Here is a 26,480-nt window from a genome sequence, read left to right as displayed (position 1 = left end):
CGATTGTTTCATCAGTTCCGACAAATAACTAATGTTACGTTCATCACGGTGTTATACGTTGTTGTTCCACCTCTGCTTCTGCATGATTGAACATGTTTACGGTGGTTCAGTCACACTCACCATCATCGAGGTTCATCAGAAATTATATAATTGGTTCCTTAATATGACGAAAGTCTTATATTTAGTTTGTTCATTGCTAAAACATTCTGGATTGAGAGCATTGAGACCTTATAGAGTTTCCATGGGATAAAATTTTTATATTACCAAAATGAGATATATTTTGTGGTCTGTTACCATGTTGTAACAATAGTAAGTGTTTATAGTAATAATGATAATGTTGTACAAAAGTCCATGCGGGCACACTTCTCTATCATTTTCAGTTGAATTGTTGCGGGAAAGTAAGAAGTTTTTTTAGGTGAGCTCCGCCAAGGATTTTCTGTAATATATTTTATTTGGAACCCCAAGACAGGTTCTACACCTTAGGGGTTCTATTTTGTTTTCTCCTCGTTGTATTTTACTTCAAATAATTTGCAAATAAATCTCGTAATCCTAGAGGTAATTAAGTAAGTTTAGTTTTATTTTTCTTTTAAAATTGTTTTTGTACAAAAGGCAGCCTGAGTAGTGCTAAACTTTAAGGATATAACATTTATCGGCCAATTGTGTGAAAATAAACATAAACGTATAAACATATTTTAAACAACATCAACAGTTTTTTGGCCGAATCAACTTTGCACAATTATCAATCTGAACAACACTGTTTTATGTTTTCTTTTAGTTGATAATAGTAGCATTTATAGTTGTAGTGTCCATGATGTTCATTTAAATGCAACTAAATTATGTACTTTACATAATTTTCCTAGGTTGAAAATGTATCCAGGACTAACTTGAAAATATCTGGTCATACACATTTGGGTTTTTACTCAGATGAAAACTTTGGTCAATACTGGTTATGCACATTTACACAAAAGTTTCAAAAAGTAATTCTTTATTTATGAGTGTCCCAAAACGTATATTTCTATCGAAAAAACAATACTCGATTCTTTGGATCATCACAATAGCGATATTGGTTATACTCTTGCAAGAACTTAGCCAGGGAAAAAATTGGGGGGAGTCCAGACAACTAATACTTTCCCGTAGTGGACAGAGAATAAGGCCCCATTTTGTTCCTTAAAAAGTTCTTTTCCAGTTTCTTTGTTGAGAACGATCTTTCAGCAGTACATGTCAGTTATTACTAACATAACTGAAGTATATAAATAATAATAATCGTTTACTAAAAAAGTCTTTGAAAATTTGGGTGAAGTCCGGACCCCTTGGATACCCTCACTGGCTACATCCTTGTACTCTTATATGTACATTGTACCAGTATGAACATAATAATGAAAATAGTGTTTTTACTAGGTTACGATACAAACACAGAACACTGCAGTTATTTATTTTTGAAACGTCTTTATTATTTCTCTGTTTATTAAAATTGTCCGTCTGTTAAGTACAAATATAAACGGTTTTAAACTAACTTCGCAAAGATTAAGAGATTTGAAATTTTGAACTTACCTCAGAAATGGGTGATAATATTGCTCTGAGGACTAGGAAAGAAGAGTAATAACAGGGTGATTTCTCAAAAAAACTGTTCTTGCCCCCTTCCCCCCCCCACAGTGACATACAGCGTGACACTGTGAGGGGACCCCAGAGACTGGGGTTGTTGGTGGTGGATGGGGGAGAAGTGAGATCCCACCATTGCAATTTCACCTCAACAGCATTTAGTGAACTTGACCACTCCTTAATTTCAGCAAGGTAGCTTTCCTTGTTACCCTCAAAGCAGAGAAAAGAATAAACCTTAAAGAAACTTTCCAAGTTTGAACCTTCAAACAAACATTTGTACTCTAACGAAAGCAAAACGTGATATACTAAATAAAAATAAATCTAGAATTGTGGGATATGAATCTCCAGATGAAACATATGTCTTCTTCCGAAGGGGCCAATCTGTGTTGGACTCTGATTGGGCCATGATGTATTTCCCTTCACGAGAGATTCGATGGGTGACATGGATTGATCGGAGGGATTTACCCCAAGATGCCAAAACAATCACACCCCTTGATGGATTGGAAAACCTCCAGCCCTGTATTAATTACTGGCTTCCATCGCACGTATGAGGGGAAATGAGGAGAAGGTGTTTGTGCAAGATGTGATTCTGGGGAACAGATTGGAAGTCCAGAAGAAAATAGTAACTAGTGACTATGTTGTTTGGTAACATTATCTACATTGCTAGTAGCTTTTCTAGACTTTTGTTTTTAGCTTAACGTAAATGATTAACAGTTAAAAAACTGAAAGATAGTAGTTATTGGCTGAGCTTTAGCGAAGCTTATCACTTGAGAAGCTGAAAAAATTCATTTCTGCCTCTGTCTGTTTGTTCACACGATAGCTTGAAAACTAAATACACTACAGACTTGAAAGTTTCCATGAAGCTTCATTTAAATGTGAAGTATACTGAGTTCAATAATGGTGCATGTCACTCTGTGGGTTTTGGCTGAGCGTTAGCGAATATTTTTACATTACTCTTCTGGGTAACCATGATAGCAAGGAGAAAATACCAGAATAAAAAGTAAAAAAAAATAAAAGTAAAGAATGTCTTATTTTACCAGGCGAAGTTAGGGCTAAGAAGCCCTCTCTAACACTTAACCTGGGGACCAACGGCTTAAAGGTGACTTCCGAACCACCACAAATGGGGCAGGCGGGCCGCTTGCAAGGACAGGATCGCTCAGCGGTCACCTGTCCAAGCAGCGGCCACGCTCGGCGTTGCTTGATCTGGTTATCTTGCGATAACCGCCGTACCCGCTACACTGCGCCATTGGCAAATAATTGTAGAATAACTACATTTTTAAACAAACTGAGATATTTAAACAATCCTATAAGATTTGAACATGTGTCTTTTTATTCATAGAGACAACGAAAAACAATAGACAATGTTAAAAGTAGTTGACAAGATTTGATTTTAGCACACTTTTGTGTTGTAGTATTACAAAAGTGGCTAGAACTGCTTGAAATAGCTATATTTGCTTTAAAATATGTACACAATTACACCACTAAGTTACTAGAGCTAACTATTTTTATTTCATATTTAGAGTTGAAAACAAAGTTAATTATGAGCACAAGATTCAAGTTTGACTAAAATTGGCGTTTTAGTTTTTCAGAAAAATGCATTTGTTCCCGATAGGGTAATAGTACACTGTAAATACCAATTACAAAATGATTTGCTTATTGCCAAAACAGATAGTGTTAGTGGAATTATGTTCAAATACCTTATGACTAAGTTATCTCAATAAATCTTTATTTCAAGTTTGTGGATAAATAACGTAGATTTCACATTCAAATCACTGTCATATTTTATAACTTTCCTTTTGCACTCCTTTACTTAAAATAAGAAAGTGCTCAGTTTCTTTCTTAAAATAAAATTGGAAACATTGAGTTCCTTCAAAACCGTTCAAGAAATTTCAAAATTTAAATGATAAGCTGAAACCTCCATAAGAATCCAGGGTCGTTTACATGTTTAAGACATCATTTATTATAAGTATCAGACAAATTTAAAAAATTTAAAAGTTAAAAAAATATTGCTACGAAACTGCTATAATAATATTACAAATGAACCAGGTTTTTTATGTATAATATAAATTATTAATACTTTACAGAATGCAATGAAAGCCCAAGAAAGTTGTGTAGGAAAACATTAGGGATTTTTTTATGTTTTCCATCTGGAAGAGTCATCAGAAATATTTTGAGATTTTTAAATGTACAAGGTAAGCACTACAAATTACAAGCTATTTTGAAACCACAAGCTTAAGCATTTTTCCAAAGGCAACACCTCAGAAATGTTTTATATAGTCTGATATATATATATATATATTTATTTATTTATATATATGAAAATCCCATTTTCTGTAACTAACAAAAAAGACTGTTACTGTTTTTTTCTAAATTTAAATTAAAATTTCATGTATTATGTAAGTCTGAAAATTAAGAAAGGTTAAAAGTTATTTAAGAAATACATAAATTTCATAAAGTACATATTTTGTTAATTATTAATGTAACGAAAGCATTTAAATAAATTATTCCACGGCAATATAGTTATACGATATTCATTACAAGTTTACAAAACAAGTTTAATTATTTAAAGAGGTAGTTCAAGAAGCTTTCAGCAAAATTAGACTTTTGAAAGAAACAAAACATGTATGAATATTAAATAGAGCATATTTTTACTTTTAAGTTTCCTATTAAGCATTACTTAAATTTAATTGTAATTATATTAATGGTGCAGATTGTATACCATACTAATCTGACCTTGTTATTATTATCTTATGAGTATTTCTGATCTTATTAATCTTGAGGTATTATATACTTATAAACTTATCCACATTATCAACAGTAATAAAATAAATTAACATTTTTTGTTTTTTTCCTTCTTTTTCTTAGTTTTATTTATTATATACTAGAAAATAATATTCCTATATTACAGTATTTTTTTATTCTCACAGTATTCATTGGGCCTATATTAAAGCTATCTTTGAATGTGAAAAATGGTTAGGACATACTAAGGAAATGGTATACGTATTACAGTTTACAGATCATCAACTTTTCTCCAGATCACAAATAAAATATATTTTCAAAATTATTGTCCAATAAAAAAATTACATACCGTATTTAAATAATAAATATTTTGTTATTATTATTAAAATTACTTTACTTAAAAAAATTGCAATATGACATCATTTTGGAAATTGTCCATTTTCCTTTAAAATTTTCCTTTAAAACACAAAGTTAGGATTTATATTAAAATAATGTATTGTTCCCGTCCTCATTTAGGCTAGGGTAAAATTTGATAACACTTCCTTGAAGCTTAATTTTAGAGCACATAAACTTTAAGTTTTCCATCTGTTCTTTTTCAAAAGGTAGTCTTTTGGTATATAAGTGAAGGTGGGGGGGGGGGAAGTAGATATAATTTTTCGTTTTTTTGAGGGAGGGGGAGGTTTGAAACATCATTCGAAATTTGGAACCAACAACTTGTCTAAGCAAACTCTTTGAGCGTTAATGTGTATATAAACCATTCAATTCGATAAACCCCTATTGAAAACGCAAAGTGTCTCGGTTTCATTATTCGCTTTGCAAGGAAGAGCTTAAATCAACCGAGCATCAAAGTGGTTTCCGCAACGAAAAGAGGAGGAACGGCTGTGTCGGTTGACATAAGCAGTTTTAAATCACTCGTTTCCCCGGGATGTGGGACCCGGAGGGAAATCTTGCGCCGGCAATGGAGATCAAGCTTCGTGTAATTGAATGTCGTCTCGAGGCAGTCAGTATACATGTGGACAAATATTGTCCACAGAGGCACCGCTGGGGCGATTACGGCCAAATTGGGGGGGGGAGTTGTTCTTACACGTTATCCACCACAGTCATAACTGCATACGTGAATAAATAATAGAATATTCAATGAAATATAGTACTTCCTTTATACAGGGTGATTTGTATAACGTGGATTGTATAGATTATCTTTTTACTGTAAGTCTGACAAAAAACTTAAAAATGGGAACGTTCTTACTTTTTTTTAAACCACTATTTTGCAACTTTAATTTTTTTTATGAAAAACCCTACATTTTTACGATGAATTGCGATTTAAAATGCAATTTCAATACTTTTTTATTCTTGTGTATAATACTTGAATCTATTAGCTTCGGATGTTTAGGCATCACTGTAGAGAAACTATTTTCCGTAATGAAAATTAAAGTAGACATGATCTGAAATGTTTAAATTCTCATGTAGGCCTAAAAATAACCGAGACAAAAAGTCTCTCGATTGTAGCCTAATATGTACTGCATTGTTGGATTGAAACTTACATGTAAAAGATATGGCAAACAATAGTCGAAAATGAAATAGTTGGGCGATGAAAAATACAAGGAAGATACCAAATGCACGGGTTATTTATAAGACAAAGTTATCCAACAACCTAGTTACTAAGAATTTAGATAATGCTATCCAGAAACATAGTTATAATCAATTAAATAATGTTATTCAACAATCTAGTTACTAGCAATTTAGATAAAGTTACTCAACAACCAAGCTGCTAGTAATTTAGATAATGTTATCCAACAAACTAGTTACTAGCAATTTAGATAATGCTATCCAGAAACATAGTTATAAGCAATTAAATAATGTTGTTCAACAATCTAGTTACTAGCAATTTAGATAAAGTTACTCAACAACCCAGCTGCTAGCAATTTAGATAATGTTATCCAACAAACTAGTTTCTAAGAATTTAGATAATGCTATCCAGAAACATAGTTATAAGCAATTAAATAATGTTATTCAACAATCTAGTTACTATCAATTTAGATAAAGTTACTCAACAACCAAGCTGCTAGCAATTTAGATAATGTTATCCAACAAACTAGTTACTAAGAATTTAGATAATGTTATCTAAGAAACTAGTTACTAGCATTTAGATAATGTTATCTAAGAAACTAGTTACTAGCATTTAGATAATGTTATCTAAGAAACTAGTTACTAGCATTTTAGATAATGTTATCTAAGAAACTAGTTACTAGCATTTTAGATAATGTTATCTAAGAAACTAGTTACTAGCATTTTAGATAATGTTATCCAACAAACTAGTTACTAGCATTTAGATAATGTTATCTAAGAAACTAGTTACTAGCAATTAAGATAATGTTATCCAACAATTAGTTACTAGCATTTTAGATAATGTTATCCAACAATTAGTTACTAAGAATTTAGATAATGCTATCTAGAAACATAGTTATAAGCAATTAAATAATGTTATTCAACAATCTAGTTACTAGCAATTTAGATAAAGTTACTCAACAACCAAGCTACTAGCAATTTTGATAATGTTATCCAACAAACTAGTTACTAGCAATTTAGATAATGCTATCCAGAAACATAGTTATAAGCAATTAACTAATGTTGTTCAACAATCTAGTTACTAGCATTTAGATAATGTTATCTAAGAAACTAGTTACTAGCATTTTAGATAATGTTATCCAACAAACTAGTTACTAAGAATTTAGATAATGCTATCCAGAAACATAGTTATAAGCAATTAAATAATGTTATTCAACAATCTAGTTACTAGCAATTTACATAAAGTTACTCAACAACCAAGCTGCTAGCAATTTAGATAATGTTATCCAACAATTAGTTACTAGCATTTTAGATAATGTTATCTAAGAAACTAGTTACTAGCAATTAAGATAATGTTATCCAACAATTAGTTACTAGGAATTAGATAATGTTATCTAACAACCAAGTTACTAGCATTTAGATAATGTTATCTAAGAAACATAGTTACTAGCAATTACGATAATGTTATCTATCAACCTAGTTACTAGCATTTAGATAACGTTACCAAACAGCCTAGTTGCTAACAATTTAGGTAATGTTATCTAACAACCTAGTTACTAGCATTTTTGATAATGCTATCCCACAACCTAGTCACTAGCAGTTTAAATAATGTTATCTAACAACCTAGTTACTAGCAAATTAAATAATGTCATTCAATAACCTAGTTACTAACAATTTAGATAATGTTACCCAACAACCTAGTTGCTAGCATTTGTGTCAATAAGGGAAATGTTTTAACAAGCCTAATACATTCTTAAACTACCAATAAAATCTACTTCTATTATCTATTTCAATTGTCAAATCTGTCTTATTCTAAGAATTTTCTTATAAAATTCAAATGTCCTCAAGTACTCACCGGACGTGGGTCTTGGAGCGACCTCCTGTACACTGTGACTAGACGAGGCCTGCGAGACCCCGCTCGACTCCGTGCTGGGAGGCGTTCCCCGCAGACGACGTCTCAGCTTGGGCATGTCGAACGGGAGATCTCTGAGGTCCACGGAAGTGGCGGAGCCCGAGGTGTCTTGGACGGAGGCGACAGGCTGCTGAAGAAGTCTTCTTCTCCGGAGCTTAGGCATGTCGAACGGAAGGTCGTTCAGGTCTACGGTAACGTTCTGGTTGAGGGTTCCACCGACTCCACACCGAGACTCGATAGAGATACCACTATCGGAGCCTTGGTGGGTTTCCGAATCCCCTGAACTCTGACCTATTCCCAAGTTGATGAGATTTTTATTTTGCGGAGTCCTTCTTTTCGGTTTCTGCAGCTGGACTGTGGGGTTTTCTGCCGCCCAGACGGTCTGCTCCGCCATCGGAGTGGTGGAAGCCAGAGTGTTCTCCTCGGGCGACGCCCTCTGGGAGTTGTTGTTTTTGTTGTTTTCAGACGTTTCCGATCCGGGCTCTTGCGAAGATTTGTCCGAAATGGGCGAGAGGATATGTAGCTTGGTCTGGTGGAAGAAGCGGGCGCCCAGAGGGGCGCTTGTGACCGGGTTGTGGTAGCCTGTGCTCCCGGCGGAGTCGCTGCTGTGAGAGCTTAGAGAGCTGCTACGGTGGCTCTCGGAACTGGAAGTGCTCCGGTTACCTTCACTAGTGCTGCTCCGGATGGACTCTAGACTCCCTCCACTGCTACTGGTAGCCATGCTCTCCGTGCTCGAGTACTTCACTCGCACCCTCCTCGGCCTCCCCTTGATCTCCAGGACCTGGGCCGTCGTGAGGAACGCTGTGGAAGACTCCGCCCTCGTCTCCGGCCTGCTCTTGATCTCAGCTATGTTCTGTTCGGGGCAAAACAGACTCTTAGGTCTGCTGTACCTGACGTCTTCTTTGTCTCCACCGGTCCCGTCACTCGTGAAACTCCTCGGCCGACCTTCTAGAACTCTCGCGTCTTCTATTCTGCACCGAACGGATTTGATGGGCAGTCTCGCGTCCTTCAGGCGAGCCCCCGGTAAGTTCGGGGCGCTGTGGACACTCGCCATGGAGTGTGAGGAGGGGAACTTCGTAGGGAGGGGAGCACTAGACGGAGGCGTAGGAGGGGCGAATCCCCTCAGAGGAAGAGGAGGTTCGTGGAGTTCTACCCGATCCAAGTCCCGAGTCAGACTGTCCACGGATTGGTCTCTGGAGCGAAGACTGTCCACGGATTGGTCCCTCCGGATGTGGACACTGCGAGGCTTCCTCTTCACCAGCTCCTGCCGTGCCAAGATCACCTTCCTCCGGTCGGGGACGGCCGCGGACGGTCCGGGACCCACGGGCAGCGGAAATTTTCCGCCCGGCAGGATCGACTTGTTGATCACCACGTCGACATCCAGGTCGTCGTCGGACTTGCTGATGCGAGAGTCGAACGCCGTCTCGTAGAAGTTGCGCTGGCGGCTCATCTCGTCGGGGGGCATGGGGCCATCGGGGCTGGCGGGGGCCGGGACGGGGGCGGGCGGGTGGAGGTCGCCGTAGTAGTAAGGGGTGTGGCGAGGGGTGGGGGTGTCTAGGCGGGGCGCCCCCACGTGCTCGTACACGCCGTCATCTTCCCCCTCGGCTCGCTCAGGGGTCGAAGAGTCTGCAACAGGCGAGAGAGTTGCTGGAGGACTTTTAAAAATGTACAATCATTATACAATTAGAAAAATCCTTTTGTTCATTGCAAACCTAACCCCATGTTGTATGACACCCAAGAGTGAAGGCTTGCACTAGCCGTTGCATGGAATCTACATAAGTCTTCTGAAACCAGGAGAGCCGAAGAGTGGTTAGAACTTAGTAAAAAGTATATATCTTTGTTCGTGCTAAATACACGTATTTTACAATCAAATTATAGTATCTTGATTGCCATTGGATATTAAAAGAATAAAACAACTTTACAAACTACAAACCTAAGATAGTTTAAACTTAGTTATTTCTAAAATTTAAATTGTAACCGGTTCTCTTCGTATTTTACTCATTATTCGGATAAAGGTATAATGTTTTATATTTAAACAATTTTTCCTCATATTTGGTCGTTCAAATAAAATACAAATTCATGTGAACCAATTTCTTGACTAGAAGTAAAGGTGATTGGTTTAAGGTTTAAAGTTTAGTCATGAAACAATGATTGTCGCCAATGAAGGGGATTCATTGTGCTGTGGTCTGTTACTGTACTTTTCTAGAAATTAGCTGAGGTACACATAGGGTTGTTTTAGCTAAATTAGTTTTTGTATGACTTGAGTATCCCAACTAAGGACACCACAGCCATTCTTAGACATATAAAACAACCTTTAAAATAAAATTCATAGCCGCTTTCCCTACTTAAAACTCTCGAATAAAAACTTAAGTAATATTTCACGAAGGCTATTATACAGCCAGGGTGCTATTCGAAGTCTCCAGGGCGGGTGGCTGGGGGCAGTGCCCCGGGGCGGTGATGGATCTCCTGGTGAGGGAGGCTGAGCTCTGAATACCTCGAGATTTATCCCCCATTGTCACATAGCCTGCGGCACAAAGGCGCTGCAGCAGCGGTGACTCCCACGGCTTGAGTAGAGATCAGTACGGCTGTAATTGGCAGGGTTTAGGCGAAGAGGGTGGCGGGTTATGCTTAGTAAATCGGGGAAAGGAGAGAGAAACGGTTTTTTATAATTTAACACCAAACACAATAGTCAATGCCGGGTTTAAAAGCACAATCGTTGAAATACACATTTTTATTCTTCAGCCTTACGATCTGTATTTTCGGTTCATATTGCTCAAACAATTAAATTTTTGAAATATTTTGGGCTCGCTATTGAGAACCATCTTCAGTTAAGTGATATTACTGAAACTGCCAATAATATATATATACCGTCAATATATATATATATATCTATATATATATATATATATATATATATATATATATATATATATATATATATATATATATATCCGTCTGTACAAGTGGCTGCCAATGCCAATGAATGCAATACCCGTCTGTACAAGTGACTGCCAATAATACATATCCGTCTGTACAAGTGACTGCCAATAATACATATCCGTCTGTGCAAGTGACTGCCAAGAATGCATATCCGTCTGTACAAGTGACTGCCAATAATACATACCCGTCTGTACAAGTGCCTGCCAATAATACATATCCGTCTGTGCAAGTGAGTTGAAGAGGTAGGGCTGTATCAACCAACGACCAATATGACCCACAGGCTGCCAGATTTTTAATAATTTGACAATAGGAAGTTGAAAATAACACAAGTTTACAATTTTCGGGAGTAATGACAACGAGGAAACCAAACGGGATTAGTGATCGTTTGGTATATACAGGTAGGAAACAAATACGCAGACCTAATAGACATTCGAACGCCCAATCTCATCATCATTCACTCCAGACGTTCGGTTGAATTAATCAATTCTGCGATCTCGATAAAAATAGCTAGAGTGCAAAGAAAATAACATTATAAAAACATTAATCAATCAATAATTTACTGTCGTAGCATTTGATAAATAAATGACATAGTCAGATGGCTGAACATATAAGATTAACACAGTAAAAGTCCAAAGCACACATCATTAAATTCTTGTGCTTTGTACAGACATGCATTAATTAAAATGCTCTCTATTGTCTTTTAAAATCTGAGCAAAGGTCTTGTTATCGCAGTATTTTAATGAATAGTTTCACTTCCTGACATTTAAAACTATTGTTTTATTGTGTGTTGCTATACGTACATCAATCGTTTGCTAGGTTAAATCTATTCTTTTTACATGATTAAAAAAGTAATTCTATGGACATAGGTAAAATTAAGAAAGTCGCTAAGGATATGTTTAACAAAACGTACAGCATACAGTACATCGATTGAGGGCAAGGTAAGCACATTGAACCTTTTAAATAGTGGTCTACAGTGAGCAATTAATATTTGAACCACTAATTTTTCTAAGTGCTGTCTTCTCCAGCACAAAAAGCTTTATAACATATTAAAAATTACCCCACAATTGGATGCCGTGTGTGAGGTGGCTATGCACATAAGCATAGTATGTGAGAAGGACCTCAATCATCACACTGTCCTTTGAAGTTCTTAGGATAAACAGACCCTCTTGAAATTCGTGCAGCAACACTGTCAACATGACTGAACAACTTCAGTTTGATTGGATATGTACTACCAAGAATTTCAAAGACGTTACTTCCTCTTTCCTTTGTGTGATACTAAGTGGAGGATCAAGAACTTTATCCGCATTGAAGGGGAAGTTTGTTAGCTGCACAGCAGTCACCTATGATGTTAGTACAGGAGAGTTGGTACAATACAACACAGATTTACTTTAGAGACAAACTACGAAAGCTGGTTATCAGATTGTGGAGAATTTAGATCAAAGTAAAAATGACGAATGTCAAAAATTGGCCTATCGTTCTTACATCCTGTTACGATGGTAAAATGCGCAGGATATTTAAATAACACAATGATAAGATTCGAAATACCGAACAACTTGAGTTTTTGTAATGCATACAGAATAGCACCACAGAAAATAATCCGCGAACCGAGGCCAACCAAGCAATAAATTCTGTTATAGAGGTAAATCAAGAACTCTGAAAAAATACGATCCCTGGACCTCAACCGTTAAAGTTGTAAGAACTAACAATCACAAAAGGCACAGTGTTATAATAGGTTTCAGCGTGTACACTGTAACTGTCGTCTCCTACAGTACATAATGGTAATGCTAACACACGTCCCTAGGGGTGGCAGCAATGCACCCCTCCCCCTACAGCCAACCCCTGTGTAATACACAGGGCCTTGTCACCTGGGAGTTCCTACTGACTGATTGTAGGTCCTACTGTGTAGTACTGACCGACTACTGATTGTGTCTCTGTTAATACTGAATAAGGCGAAATAGATGTCATCAAAAGCTTCGAATTTCACTAGAAAATATTTCAATCTATACATATGTAAATGAATATTATTGTCTGTATGTCCTTCATAGACTCAGAAACTATTTGAGCAACCATTATGATAATTAGTATCTATATACGTATTTTTCCACGTAGAAGGTTTATATGGTATGCCCACTGATGTAACTCACCACCAGGCGGCGCTGCAAAATATAAAAGTTATCCAAGCGCCTACACATTATAAACTGCAATTACAAGACAGTTAGATATATTAAATAGCCAAACACTATTTGAAGGCGCTAAGTTATGATTTATATTTGTCTTTAAAATAAATTTCTGGTTGAACTTAAACCTTGAGTGTTAGACCACTTTATAATAAAGTACATGTGCGTGTACAGTGGCTATAAACATACACTTTTGACATATTTTCTTGATCGTGGCAACAAGGTAAACTCTACATCGGTATGGAAATATAAGTCACCAATTGAACCAGAAGGGCTCATACACGGGCAAAGCTTATACGATAAGCGTGCGAAGCCGTGGAAACAGCTAGTACTTAATAAATAACAAGCTTCGTTAACTATTACGATCAATGTATACAGCTTAAAATTAAAATACACAAGTAATTGTTCGGTTTTGAAAGGCCTCGCACGAAAAATAAATGAATTGGATATGATATGTATTATTTACATTTATTAATATTTATAAGTAGTTGTGTTGTAACTACTCTGTAATAGAAAAAAACACAAATAGAATACCCGATGTTAAACTTGATAAGACCTGATCAGTCGAACTAGTGTCTAAATTATTTCAAGTAACAATATTAGGCCTACTTCTTCTAAGGTCGCAGAGGTTGCTCGCGATTTGAAACCTATTGCTTCCATTCTTGACATGTCCGGTGGATATACAAACAGGCAGACAGACAATCATATAGAAAAGAAATATTTACATCCCCCCGCCCCGGCAGACAAAATATAAATTGTGTCAGCCTTCCAAGATGCTCAGCCAAATTCATAGTGGGTCATGCACCATAGAACATAGAACTCATTCTTTTCTATGTAGGAATGGAGATTCATGCAAAATGTAAAAGTTAGGTGACCTAGAGAGGGTATTACAACGCGAGTGCTCTAAAATCCAATTTTGTCGCCGACTTTGAACTTTCCACTCCATTATTTGTTATCTCTTTACTCTATGAGTATGTTAAAATCTCACACGATTGTGCTCATTGTGTTTACAAATGTATTTATTCCTTTAATTTCCTGTTGAGATCTTGGTTCCCCATAGGAACAATTTAAAAATATTTGTCAACGCTCAGCGAATATCATATGCACCATCATCAAATTCAGTGGTACTAATATATATAAATTAATTTCATGCAAAAAGTTTATAGGTCGGTTCGTTTTCGAGATATTGTGCGGTATGACAGACAGAAATACATTTTTCCAGCCCCAAGAGTGACAGGCTTCGCTTACGCTCAGCAAACTAGAGAAAAACCATTAAGAAAGTCTAGACAAGGGAACTGTTTTAATAACGCAGCTAATTTCCGAGTCACAGAACGTCTCCAAAGGAGAAACAAACAAGCAGATGCCTGTAACAATCTCCTCTACTGTTATTGCTGCATCCTCTGCTCTAGCCTACAGTTACACAACGCTCTATGACTGGCGAAACTTTTCTCTATATCTGCTGAGGAGAATACACGATTCAAAGGAAATTACTTTGTACTGGAATCCACGCAATAGATTTTGTGGCAATTTTCAAACGTTTTTTGTTAGTACACATTTTAATTTAATGTTAAAAATATTAAAACAACACAACGACCCAGAGTTTGGTCATACTATGTTGATGATGTTTCTCTATTTTCATAAAAATATCCCCAAAAACATTTACATCACAGAACTAAAATAATCCAACGTCCCAGATAAGAACTGATGTGTGATACAATAATAGACCGATTTTTACATCTAAAGAATTGCTACTAAATAAAAGAACAAAATTGTGTAGGGATAGCGCGTTAAAACAAATAGTTACCGGTTATTATGAATGAACAAAACTGGCTCAGTTTAATATTTGTTGAAAATGAAACGTTTTAATTAGTTATTTACAAAATTACACGCTCTAGATAATGACTAAGCTCCATAATGTGACCAATCACGAATTTTGTGTACCATAAGGTCAAGATTAAGGTTATATGGTAATTTACTTTATAAAAAAAAACTAAACAAATTTCTTTGTGTTCCCCAACCTGTCGAAGAGGATAAATTCCAATCCTCGAAACGTTGTGGTATATGTTTTGATAACGATGACAAATACCCCAAATCCTGTCATCCTTTCATAATTTAATAACAGGAATTTCTCATACTATTCGTTAATTTACGTAGTTATTATTACACTTACAGTACACGTGTATCTATCTTGTATAAGAATTTGGTCTTAATCAGATCACAAGTTTCCAAGCTATGAATTTGCAAAGCAGGAGCTTGGTTGAAAATATCCAAAAACTGGTATTTTTCGTTGTTATCGATATACCAACTGTAAGTTATTGTCAGCAAACATATTGATATGTGGAAACACAGAAATAAACAAGCTAAATCTGAAAATAACTCCTTTTATTGTACCTCTATAAGTTAGTTTGTGATCAACTTTCAAACTTGTATACCTGAACTGTTTGATTCGAGAGTAAACATCTAGATTTAACTTTGGTCTTGATTATTTTTATTCAAACTTAACTATTTTATTCAATATATTGTTAGTGCTATGCTTAAATTATGTTCTAGTGAAATACACTTCGTATAAACAGTATTCGATGCAAAAGATTTTAATTATCCCTTTACAGGCCTTCCGTGGAGATTGGTAGTTGAGTGCTTTTACTGTAAACTTTATACACTCCTTATACAATATTATTTGTCAAAGCGCCTGCATATTATAAACTATAATTAAGAGACAGTTACGTATATTAAATAGCCAAACACTATTTGAAGGCTATTATTATATTGGTTATTTGAAGGCTGATATTACTGGTTCAGAAGTAGGATATATAACGATTTTAGGACTTAGTATTTCAAAAATGTCCCGGGGGAGGGCTCTCTGAACATCCTATGAGGGTGTTTTCCATACCACCGACTCTCCAGTCTTTCAAACACAGCCTAGAGAAGATTTCTGGGTGCCCAACTGATATAACCTTAAAATCTTAAAGAATTTCATACTTTGGTAATGACGCAATAAGTAGTTTTTACTGAAAACATCTTTGTAATTTTACTAATCTACGATTCCCACCAGCATACATATCACGTAGGGGTGATCTACTATGTTACGGCTAAGTCAAAGCCCATAACCGGCATAATGGTTGTACTTTACACACATCACTTCCCCCGAGCCCTAGCTCCTTCTCTGTCTAACACACACATTGACAATCGCTTCCCCTTCCCTCCACCATTATTCCGTCTTTGTCCGATCCATTGATGGGGTGTCGAGAGAGGTAGGGGAACAAACATGCCGATTTATGTGCAAACTCTCCCTTGCTTTTAGTCACGGTTGGGGGATCGTGGTTTTTGTTTTTTAAGAGATTAAGCTAAAAACCCCGCGTACTCCATTGCTTAGCGGTGAATTGTCGCTAATGCAGGATAAAACGCTCCTTGCTTGTATTCCACTGCAGTGATAAATATGTTTGTATTAGTTTTGGGGATGAGGGGTTAATTCAGCTGTTTGGAGTTTTACACGTGTTTGATGGAACTAAGCTTTGGTTTGAAAACCGTCACTCGTATCATACCTACGCTCAGATAATATTATTGCATGTTAAAATGCCGTACCCAAACCCAGAATTGAACCCTAGACCTCTGAGTGAGGTGTTCTCATTGCAGCTTCAGGTGCACAATCGATGAACAACTTTTCATAGTCTACTCTGGATGGCTGCAGGGCAAACTAGACAGAATTCTTTGTCGTCTAGTATGATATGAAATCAGGGGTGGATTAAGGGTGCCATTTAGAGGGTGGGGGCTTAGTATAAAGGGGGAGGGGCGTGGGTCTGGAGGGCCCCGCCAGTCATGTGGGTACCAGAGAGACCTCTCTAGGAGCAATTGTGAAATTTAGACAGCAACATAGAGGATTTTGAAGAATTTATATTATGATTTCGGAAAATGTATTATATTAGTTAGTGTTTTTTACTTAAATGTATTGACACAATTTCGTAGGTTTTGCATCTGTATGAGCACTTGTGGTTTGACTGAATTATATTTCCGACGCCAATGTTGAGTTTGCCTTGTTGTCAAGACCAAGAAAATACTTCAAAAAGTTTATAATTATAGCCATTGTAATTTACTTCGTTCTGCGTATGTTTTACTTCCAGGTCAAGAAATATGTTCAGTACAATTAATTGAGTAGTTATGCGTGAAAACAAAACAAATGCACTTTCGTATTTTTAATATTATTAGGATGCATGTATATCCTTCCTTAATAAATAATTACTTTCCCGAAATAGCTTGCAGACACCATATGCTCAATTCAACTAAAACATAAAAAACTTTTCACAGGTGTAATGACTCGGAAGATGGCCCATTGGCGACACAACATTAAGTTTCATCCTTTCTCTATAAACCCTTCCGTCTGCTTTCTCTATCAGCGCACAAGTTTTGAGTGGAGAAAAGACGTTTCGTTAGTCATCAGAAACAGGACTTCTTTTCCGTTAAAATAGATCTTGTGGATAAAGACGCATAAAGAGTCTTATCAAGAAGCTAAGAGATTAAGGAAATTAAATGTTTATAAAGGATTTCGACCGTCGGTGTTCATATATCAGTGTTAGAAGTCGAGTCTGTGACAGCGTCAGGTGTCAGACGCTGCACTAAGATGAAATGGACTTATATTCAACATTCGCATTGAATCTATCCTTCTCACAATAGCTACGTTACTTAATACTATTTTCATTTCATTTTATCACAGTAAAAGATACATGAATTATATTGTAGGAAATGATTCTAAACTTTCAGGAAACCACGACATAGTGATCTCTATAGATCTATTTATTTCGTAAAAATGATAGTTTTTGTATTCATCATCCTTCTCAAAATTTACTGAGATTTATAAATTTAAGTTCTAGTTAAATTTTCGTTCTCTACTTTCGCTTGTACGGCCTATCATCGACAGATTGGATGATTGTTTTTCTCAACCAAATGTTTACTTTACGAACTTTATCAAACATTTATTTTAAAATCTCTGGGGTAAAAAAAGGTTTCCGTAAGTTAGGTTTTAGCCTTGAAACAGAAACAGGTATAAAAGGGAAAGGAGGAGATTCTATTAGGAATTTAAAACTTGTTATCTATCAAACTGGGCTGGTCAAAAAATAAATCTTCAAATATTCATGTATTCAGGAGGAAATTTAGGCAAAATGAACGAATTTACGTTGTCCACATTTGTATTAACAAAAATATTCCTGCTTATTATTTCAGTTCGTTTATGTGAAGCAATAAACATGATTCTAGGATAAACAATAACAAAGTTCAATGTACCTCCGTTCCACCTTCCGTCATCAAAGAAAGACCGACACTAAATCTTCAGCCTGGGGTTCCTTTATAGAAAGTGGGCAATATAACACTGGGGGTCCCCACGGGTGGATATTGTTTACCAGCCGGGTGTCTCCCTCTCTCTCTGACACATGGCGTGTCCTAACCCACGACGTTATCCATCTCTCTCTTACACACGGAGACCAGACTATCTCACAGAAGTTGGTGATGAATGGTTAGGGCGTCCCTGGTGGAGGATGTAGGATAAAACATCGCCGAGAGAAGAATGTTTACCATACATATATTTCTTTCCCAAAGTGTTAAACTTTAAAATGAAAGGCAATAGGAAAAAAGAAACAGCGCAAATGGTTAGTGATATGCATATTTCTCAAAAATGTTTTATACTTGATTAAAATAATGTTCCATGCAGATTAATTAATTCTCCGATTCTCTATTGTTTCTCCTTCACAGCTAAATCTTAATGACTCCCGCAATGTATATATATATATATATACACACACACATACAGAAATCTCTTGTCTTGTCTTGTCTTTGGGGTTGGGTTGTTTTATACAGCAATGTGTATGGTTTCACACACATGTTCACAAGATCAATACATCTTTATGGAAGTAAGAGGATTTTAATATGTTTCCTCCAAAATAAAAAAAATGATGTATTAAATTTAAAATTAGATCTGTCAATAAGCAGGAACTGAACGATCATTTGAAATTATCTTTATATAAATATTCTGTTTTTGGATTAAACTAGTTAAAAAAACGTTAAATATGTTTAGCGATAGAGAATTGTTGTATGAATAAAGCACTGACTTAATTACAAGATATAAAAAATCAACATGCTTATATTCACTTTGTATTAATAAGAAATGAAATGAAATGAAATGAAAAATTACTTTATTTACAGAGGCGAAGTTAGGACTTAAAAGTCCTCTCTACCACTTAACCTCCAAACAAAACAAACAAAGTAAAATATAATCATACCTATACACACATCATCATACATTGTAAGTGACACGTAAACTAAATCACTTTAATAGTTACTTACATATTGGATTTAACATAATAATGTATATATACCAATTATAATGAAAATAAACCATGTCGATTAAACTCTAACAAAAATCTCTTAATGCAACAGGCAACTAATAAAACTATCCTATCCTAACAGCATTCATTTCCCATCCACGCAACTTACATACAGTTACCCCAAGTGTGACCACAAGAACCACCAACCGTCACTCCCGCCGAGTCCGCAGCAGAAAGGCCCTAACCTCCGCCCCAAAGCGATCGCTCTTGTCAATACTTCTGATGTTGTCTGGGAGAGCGTTCCACAATCGACATGCGGAAACAGTGAAAGATTTATTATATAAGGCTGTCCTATGAATTGGAATTGATAATAAAGATGCACCCCTACGAGTTCTACGTGCACTAATATCAGACATAAAAACGAAACTTTGAGCCAAATAACTAACCCCAATTATTATTTGTAATTATTAATTGTAAATAACTCAATTATTTATTAAGTTATTGCGTTAACTTAATAAATAATAAGTTAACGCAATGAGGAGCTGGTATAGCAACTTCACCAAAATCTGGCAATTTTCAGAGCCCACCATTGAAGCTAGGTCTCAGAACGGGTAAAAGTGAAAACTTTTCATTCCAGTATGAAAAAGTACAAATTAACCTTTGTACCATGGTCGCTTGTCCTCGAACAAAGGTATTCCTGAAACCCAATCCGATAGTCTTCGACGAAACTCTCTAGCCACACAACTTGAAAATAACAATAAATGAACACAATTGATGGAGCTGAAGCAGGAAATAGGCAAAACTCTGAGATAACATCTCTCCCAATCAAGCCTTACACATTGCCGTATTATTCTTGTTAGGGGTACCGTAAAAAAGGTACGAAATTTATCCGATGGATGGCAGCACCTCTGTAGCCAAGTTTATTTTTACGATTAATTTTCAACTGATTACAATTTTTAAAACAAGAAAATCAAGAAATATGTTTTGCGAACAAGACAATCACAGAAGTTGATGTATAACAGTAAAAAAATATGATAACAAAAGTATTTTACGTAACTTTTATATAAATTTTGCAGATGAATACACAAGTGGTAATTTTGTATAAAACAATTTTTATGAATTTTGAAATGTTAACTTTTGAAATCTGTTCAGTATTTCGATCACATTCCTTTTGTTTTTATTAATGATAGTTACCACAACTGCAACAAAGAGCAATCTTGACTGGATCTACGTTGACCAATCTAATCTTAAGAATTTCCACTAGCTCGGTAAAAGATCGTAAGCTAACATTCACTAAACTTCTACAATTAATGTGTTTAACCTCTGCTGTCGTATCAGACAATAATTTGAACTTAAGACAATAATGAGACAAATATACTATCTCTATCTCTATATAACACACAGATAACGGCGAGCGTGGCTGCTGCTCGAATGGGTGGCCGCTGAGCGATCCTGTCCTTACAAGCAGCCCTCCTGCCCGGCTATTGGTGGTGGTTCTGAAGTCACCTTTAAGCCGTTGGTCTCCAAGTTAAGTGTTTTAGGGCCTCTTAGCCCTAGCTTCGCCAGGTAAAATAAAACTACTATACTTTATTTTTACTTGTTATCTTTATGATCTACTGATACACTCTTAACGGCATTTTTGAGAGGAAACAAGTATCCGATTAGACATAGTTCTAGCTGAGATTGTAAGTGATGGAAAGTAAATCCTGGTATTACACCCAAGCTGAAAGAACGATAAAGCTCCAAATCACCTTTCAGGGGCTGATCAATTACACAGCCAATGCCCTTTTGCCGAGGGCCGGCCGCCTTGGATGAAGGGAGAGATAGGATCTGTAGAGGCGTGAAAGCCGATCAAGTGAAATACTGTGACGTTGACAATGTTACAAGGTGTGGCACAGTTTGGGAAGTGCAGGATAAATGAATAATGTGTATAATGCATATTGGCTGAGCGTCAGCGAAGTCCACAAGGTGTCCACAAATTATTGATCAATTTCCACCATTTGGGTTTGTGTGGTCAAAATAAGTTTAATTTCCGTCTGCCAGTCTGTTTGTGTGTATTTAGGGGTAAATTACATCTAATAAATTACATGAATAAAGGTAGAGAGTCCAAACTTTGCGAACAGTTTAGTCTAATTAAGACCCGTATTGAAAAACGTTGCTGAAATACATCGTATTATACTTCAAAACGAGGTCCTGAGGTCTATCAAAAATGTTGAAACTGTAATTGCTCAATAACTGGAAATATTATGAAATAAGTTTACGAATAATTAAATAAAGGTTGTGTTTTGGACATTTTGATTCCAACGTTATTTCGCTATGTATAAACACACGCACGCACGCACGCACGCACGCACGCACGCACGCACGCACGCACGCACGCACGCACGCACGCACGCACGCACGCACGCAAGCGCACGCACGCAAGCGCACGCACGCAAGCGCGCGCGCGCACACACACACACACACACACATATATATATATATATATATATATAGTTATATATATAAATATATAGTTATATATATATATAAAACTATGTATAAAAAAAGTTTATATATATACATAAAACGTTGGTATCAAAATGTTCAAAATATAACTTCTATTTCATTATTTGGATAACTTTTTTATATATATATATTTCTCGTTTTTGATAAGTTAATTTTTTTATATTTTATATATATATATATATATATACATAATTATAACAGCGTTTTATATAAACAAAAATGACAAAAATTTCCAAAGTTGAAAGTTAGATTTAAAAGAAGGGGGATGAAAGACCAACAAAAAATACAAGTGGAAAAGTTTATTATTTTATTAATTCTAAATTAACGGTCCAATCCTACATAAAGGGTTAAGTTTTGTAACTCTCCGTATTTGAGAATATTATGTGCAATATTAAACCAAAACATAGGATATTTACAAACAACAAAATGGCAACGAAACAACGCAGTGTTAAAGTAAGCTTGAACCCGTGTTCAAACCACTTGGAGTCCACGGTTCACATAACCCTTTGAAGTGGCAATGAAAGGCAACACCCACCGCCCGTCTGTCTGTCTGTCTGATTGCTCTATCACTTCAAGTACCGCCAGTTTATCGAACTGAACTTGTTAGTGTCCGTGGGTCACTTTAGGTAGTCGGTGTTGCGTGAAAAATCGCATCGCTGTGTGGAAAACTCATTTACGTCCACAAAACACCGTAAAGCTACGCAAATTGGAGTTGGTTAACCAACAAGGAAATGTCTGTGTTTGCATTTAACGTCTGGTATCCAGTTTAGTTACCATTTATATTCTTAAATTAAGAGATAACACTTCATAGTTCTAGAATAGGCCACCAAACTTTAGAAAATAATAATTATGATGAAAAAAGTTCCCACAAATATTTAAAGTGTCTTATATCCTATTTTTCCGTATATACGTCTGTTTTAAATATTTATATTGCACAATGCATTTTAAGAAACAGTTCTAACTATGAAGTTGAAATTTTCAGCATATATGCTGTGCTTAGGACCCACCATTGAAAAAGTCATTCTTTTCTAAGCAAGGAAAGTAGCGACCTGTTTCAAACCACTTTTAAATTTTATAAAAACCCCACTCTACGGCGTAACAAAAAGGTTGGACTGGCTATGCATTTTCAGATTATATGCGTGATTCTAAGCTAAAAATGAAAAATAACTGTTTCAAATTTCGATTTAGTTTATCAGATATAAGCCATTTTGTTTTTTTTTATTTAAAATATGTATCTTTGTTTTTATATTTGCGATTGTTACAAAACTTGGTAAAAGGGTCCATGTCAGAAGATATTATATAAAAACAAATCTTAAAATGAGTTTTTAATATTTTCAAAATGGCGGCCATTTAATTATTGTTTGATGAAATATCTAATATACCACTGTTTTTATCAATACCATCGATACGACTCAAAAAAGGTTTTAAATACATTTTTGTTTCCAAAGACACACCATTTATAAAAGTTGGTTAGAAATAACCATTTTACGGATGGACTCGTATTACGCATGCAAACTAAATAAATAAATACATAAATACAGTTTGTAATCACAGTTTAAATATTCTAAAATTAGCAAACATATTGCCGCTGCATACTAGTATAACGAAGAATACAGATACAAATACATTATTTATGTTTTTTTGCAGTGAGCCTATGCGCTGAGAGAGGGTTATGTAGGTGGGCAGTGTAAATAAAAGAGTGGAGTACAAGTGGATAGATGTTGACAAACAGCAGCAGAAGCTCTCAGGGGTGGTCGCTGATGTGTTTGCTCTGGGAGGGGTAGGCAGTGTGTGGCTGGATACACTAATTGCGCTGAAATCTCCTACACTGCAATTCCATCAATGTGATAATGTGTTTGTCAAAGCAAACACTTTATGTGGATCCTAATTTCGCCTAATATTGCAGTATTTATGATTGAAATTTGTGGACACAATACAAAACACGGTCGCTCGCCCATCCCGATTGACTTTTGAAGACAAAAATGAAGATTATTTAGTGTATAGATTATTTTATATAGAATAATAAATTAAACCTAATATTATATAAGATCATAAGAGAATAGTTAAAATTGAATTCCTCATACACTGCCAATGGCGCAGTGTAGCGGGTACAACTGTTATCGCAAGATAACCGGATCAAACAACGTCGAGCGTGGCTGCTGCTTGGATGGGTGATCGCTATGCGATCCTGTCCTTGCAAGCAGCCCGCCTGCCCGGCCATTGGTCGTGGTTGGGAAGTCACCTTTAAGCCGTTAGTCCCCAGGTTAAGTGTTAGAGAGGGCTTCCTAGCCCTAACTTCGCCTGGTAAAATAAAACATCTTTACTTTACTTTGCTATACACTCGCAGGTACAAAGGTACGTCATTGGTAAAAACAAACCCAGTTAACAACAGCAAGCACATTCAAAATTTAATTTTTCACTTTTGCATAAGGGCAATTCAAAACGTGTAACCTTAAATCTAGTGATTTTCTGTAATGTCCATTGGCCCAAAGCCATCCTTAAATTAATTTTATACTTAAGAATGGTTACAAAGTCAATAAAGCATGTGCATCACAAACCAAACAATTTTTGAATTATTAGCTCTCATTTTAAATATTACAAGAATAAATTGTCATATTTTACAAAGAATCTTTTTAGTAACTAAACGCAAATAAATTGATGTGACAAGACGTGGAAAAATATAAGACATGTGATGGATGTTTTGTACTATCGAGTTTCCGAATGTTAAATGTGTGATAGATTCTGTCACTTGTATAATTGCACCTAGTAGGGTTATACAAGGGTGCTGAAATGTATTGAAATGGTCTAATACCTTCTATACTCGTAAACGTACAAACATAAAATTTATTCAGTGATATAGGGCATTACACGTTTTATGCAATCAGTAGTTTTTCACCACCTTAGAGGGATGGCCCTTAAGGATTCGGTGGAAAATCTAACATATCTAAAAAGTCACGCCACAAATTAGACCTCAAAAGATTAATCCTAAACATAATGGTGACGCTTGAAAGTTTTAATACTGATCAAGTTCAATAATGGCTTAATTTTAATGTAACCATATCAGATGAAGCTACAAATTATCCACAGCAACTTCCAGAATTTTCTGCCAAATTTACAGTATATTTTTAAAACCTTGGCACCTTTTAAGATTTTCTCCTTACGAGGAGTCGATGGAAAATCTTGCCCGTAGGCCATCCCTCTGAGGTGGTGTAGCTTTAAAAACGCTACAGGTGGTGGAGAGCTACTGATCGCATCAAAAAGTTCAATGTTATGCCCTTTGTCACTGCACAAAGTTATGTTTGTACATTTACGAGTACAACAGATATTAGACCGTTTCAAGACTTTCCAGGACCCCTGTATATGTACCGGATACGACCACCAGCACGCACTGGCAATTGGGCAATTGTTCAAAACGTAATGGGTAAACGTAATTTTGTACGTACGTATTCGTACTTAATTAATTTGTGACAGCTCATATATTGGCTAAACGTAAAGTAATTTCGGCCTTTTTGAAACACAATTATTTTTTTGCCATCGGTGTTATTACACGATTACACGTTTTCTCGGGGTTTTTATTTTTTATAAGCTAAGTTTTAAGGCCTTATATAGTTAAAATAAGTTTTTAAGAAATGTAAGTTATAAAAGGATGAATGGCTTTAGGTGACACTCCAAGGCAGGCTATAGTTTATCTCGATTGACACATCATCATGTAATGAACGTTTATGATTGACAATACTTGGTAAAAGAAAGAAGCATAACCTAATGTTTAACCCTTAGGAAAATTGAGTAAAAGAAGAATAATAAGCTCCTCGCATTCCGGACCAAAGAGAGAAAACCCGCATTATTTTGGAAATTAAATTCTGTTCTCGTACCGTTGTTTCTTGAAGACAATGCAAACAATAAAGCACTTACAGTCAATAATAAAAGTTCCTTATACGAATTAAGACCATAACTCGTAATTAACCCCAAACCTGACATCATAAACGTTTCATACTGCAAAGTCAAAGCCAACCGCTGCCTTAAACGACATTGAAATATCGCTCTCTAAACACAAAGCAGCGAGCGTTGCCGCCGGAGCGAACCAAGCTAATTACAACATCACCGACAAAGGCTGAACAAAAACTCGGGATATGAATGCTGAGTGAGGAAAACAAACTATTGCGCATTTGACTTTACAGGCGGGAAACTATTTTATATTTACTTCACGAGGATGTTTGACAGGTTACTAGTTAAGTTTACAAAAACGGAGCCAAAACAAAGTACGTTTTTTGCTCAGTATGATTTTCACCACAGTTTTCCGGATTTATTTTAGTACCGAAATCAAACTGAAAAGAAATAAATAGCAAGGAATTAACAGTAACTCAGAGTTTTTACAGAGATAATTTTATCACAAACATCTTGAATTTTCCATTTATAGTAACATGAATAATTTTCCGTTATTATTGCAATGGTTCCAAAACTCTATGTTGGTTGGATACTGTATGTAAGCTATCTGACTAATGGCGCTGTGTAGCGGGTACGGCGGTTATCGCGAGATAACGGAATCAAGCAACGTCGATCGTGGCTGCTGCTTGGATGAGTGACCGCTGAGCGATCCTGTCCTTGCAAGCATTCCGCCTGCCCGGCCGTTGGTGGTGGTTCGGAAGTCACCTTTAAGCCGTTAGCCCCCAGGTTTAAGTGTTAGAGAGGGCCTAACTTCGCTAAGTATTGTACTGAAGTAGTTAAATT

General features: G+C 36.0%; 1 protein-coding gene across 2 annotated transcripts in view; it reads right to left on the bottom strand.

Moving 5' to 3' along the window:
• LOC124366973 overlaps nucleotides 1-26,480 on the bottom strand; it is a 615,086-nt gene that overhangs the window by 11,110 nt on the left and 577,496 nt on the right. For both annotated transcript variants that reach the window (XM_046823610.1, XM_046823611.1), the window contains exon 4: nucleotides 7,760-9,442. In XM_046823610.1, the coding sequence (XP_046679566.1) occupies nucleotides 7,760-9,442 (1,683 nt within the window). The remainder of the gene's footprint in view (nucleotides 1-7,759; nucleotides 9,443-26,480) is intronic.

Source organism: Homalodisca vitripennis, chromosome 7, assembly GCF_021130785.1.
Source record: "Homalodisca vitripennis isolate AUS2020 chromosome 7, UT_GWSS_2.1, whole genome shotgun sequence".
NCBI classification, from domain to species: Eukaryota; Metazoa; Arthropoda; class Insecta; order Hemiptera; family Cicadellidae; genus Homalodisca; species Homalodisca vitripennis.
This window is presented reverse-complemented; position numbering and strand designations above follow the sequence as displayed.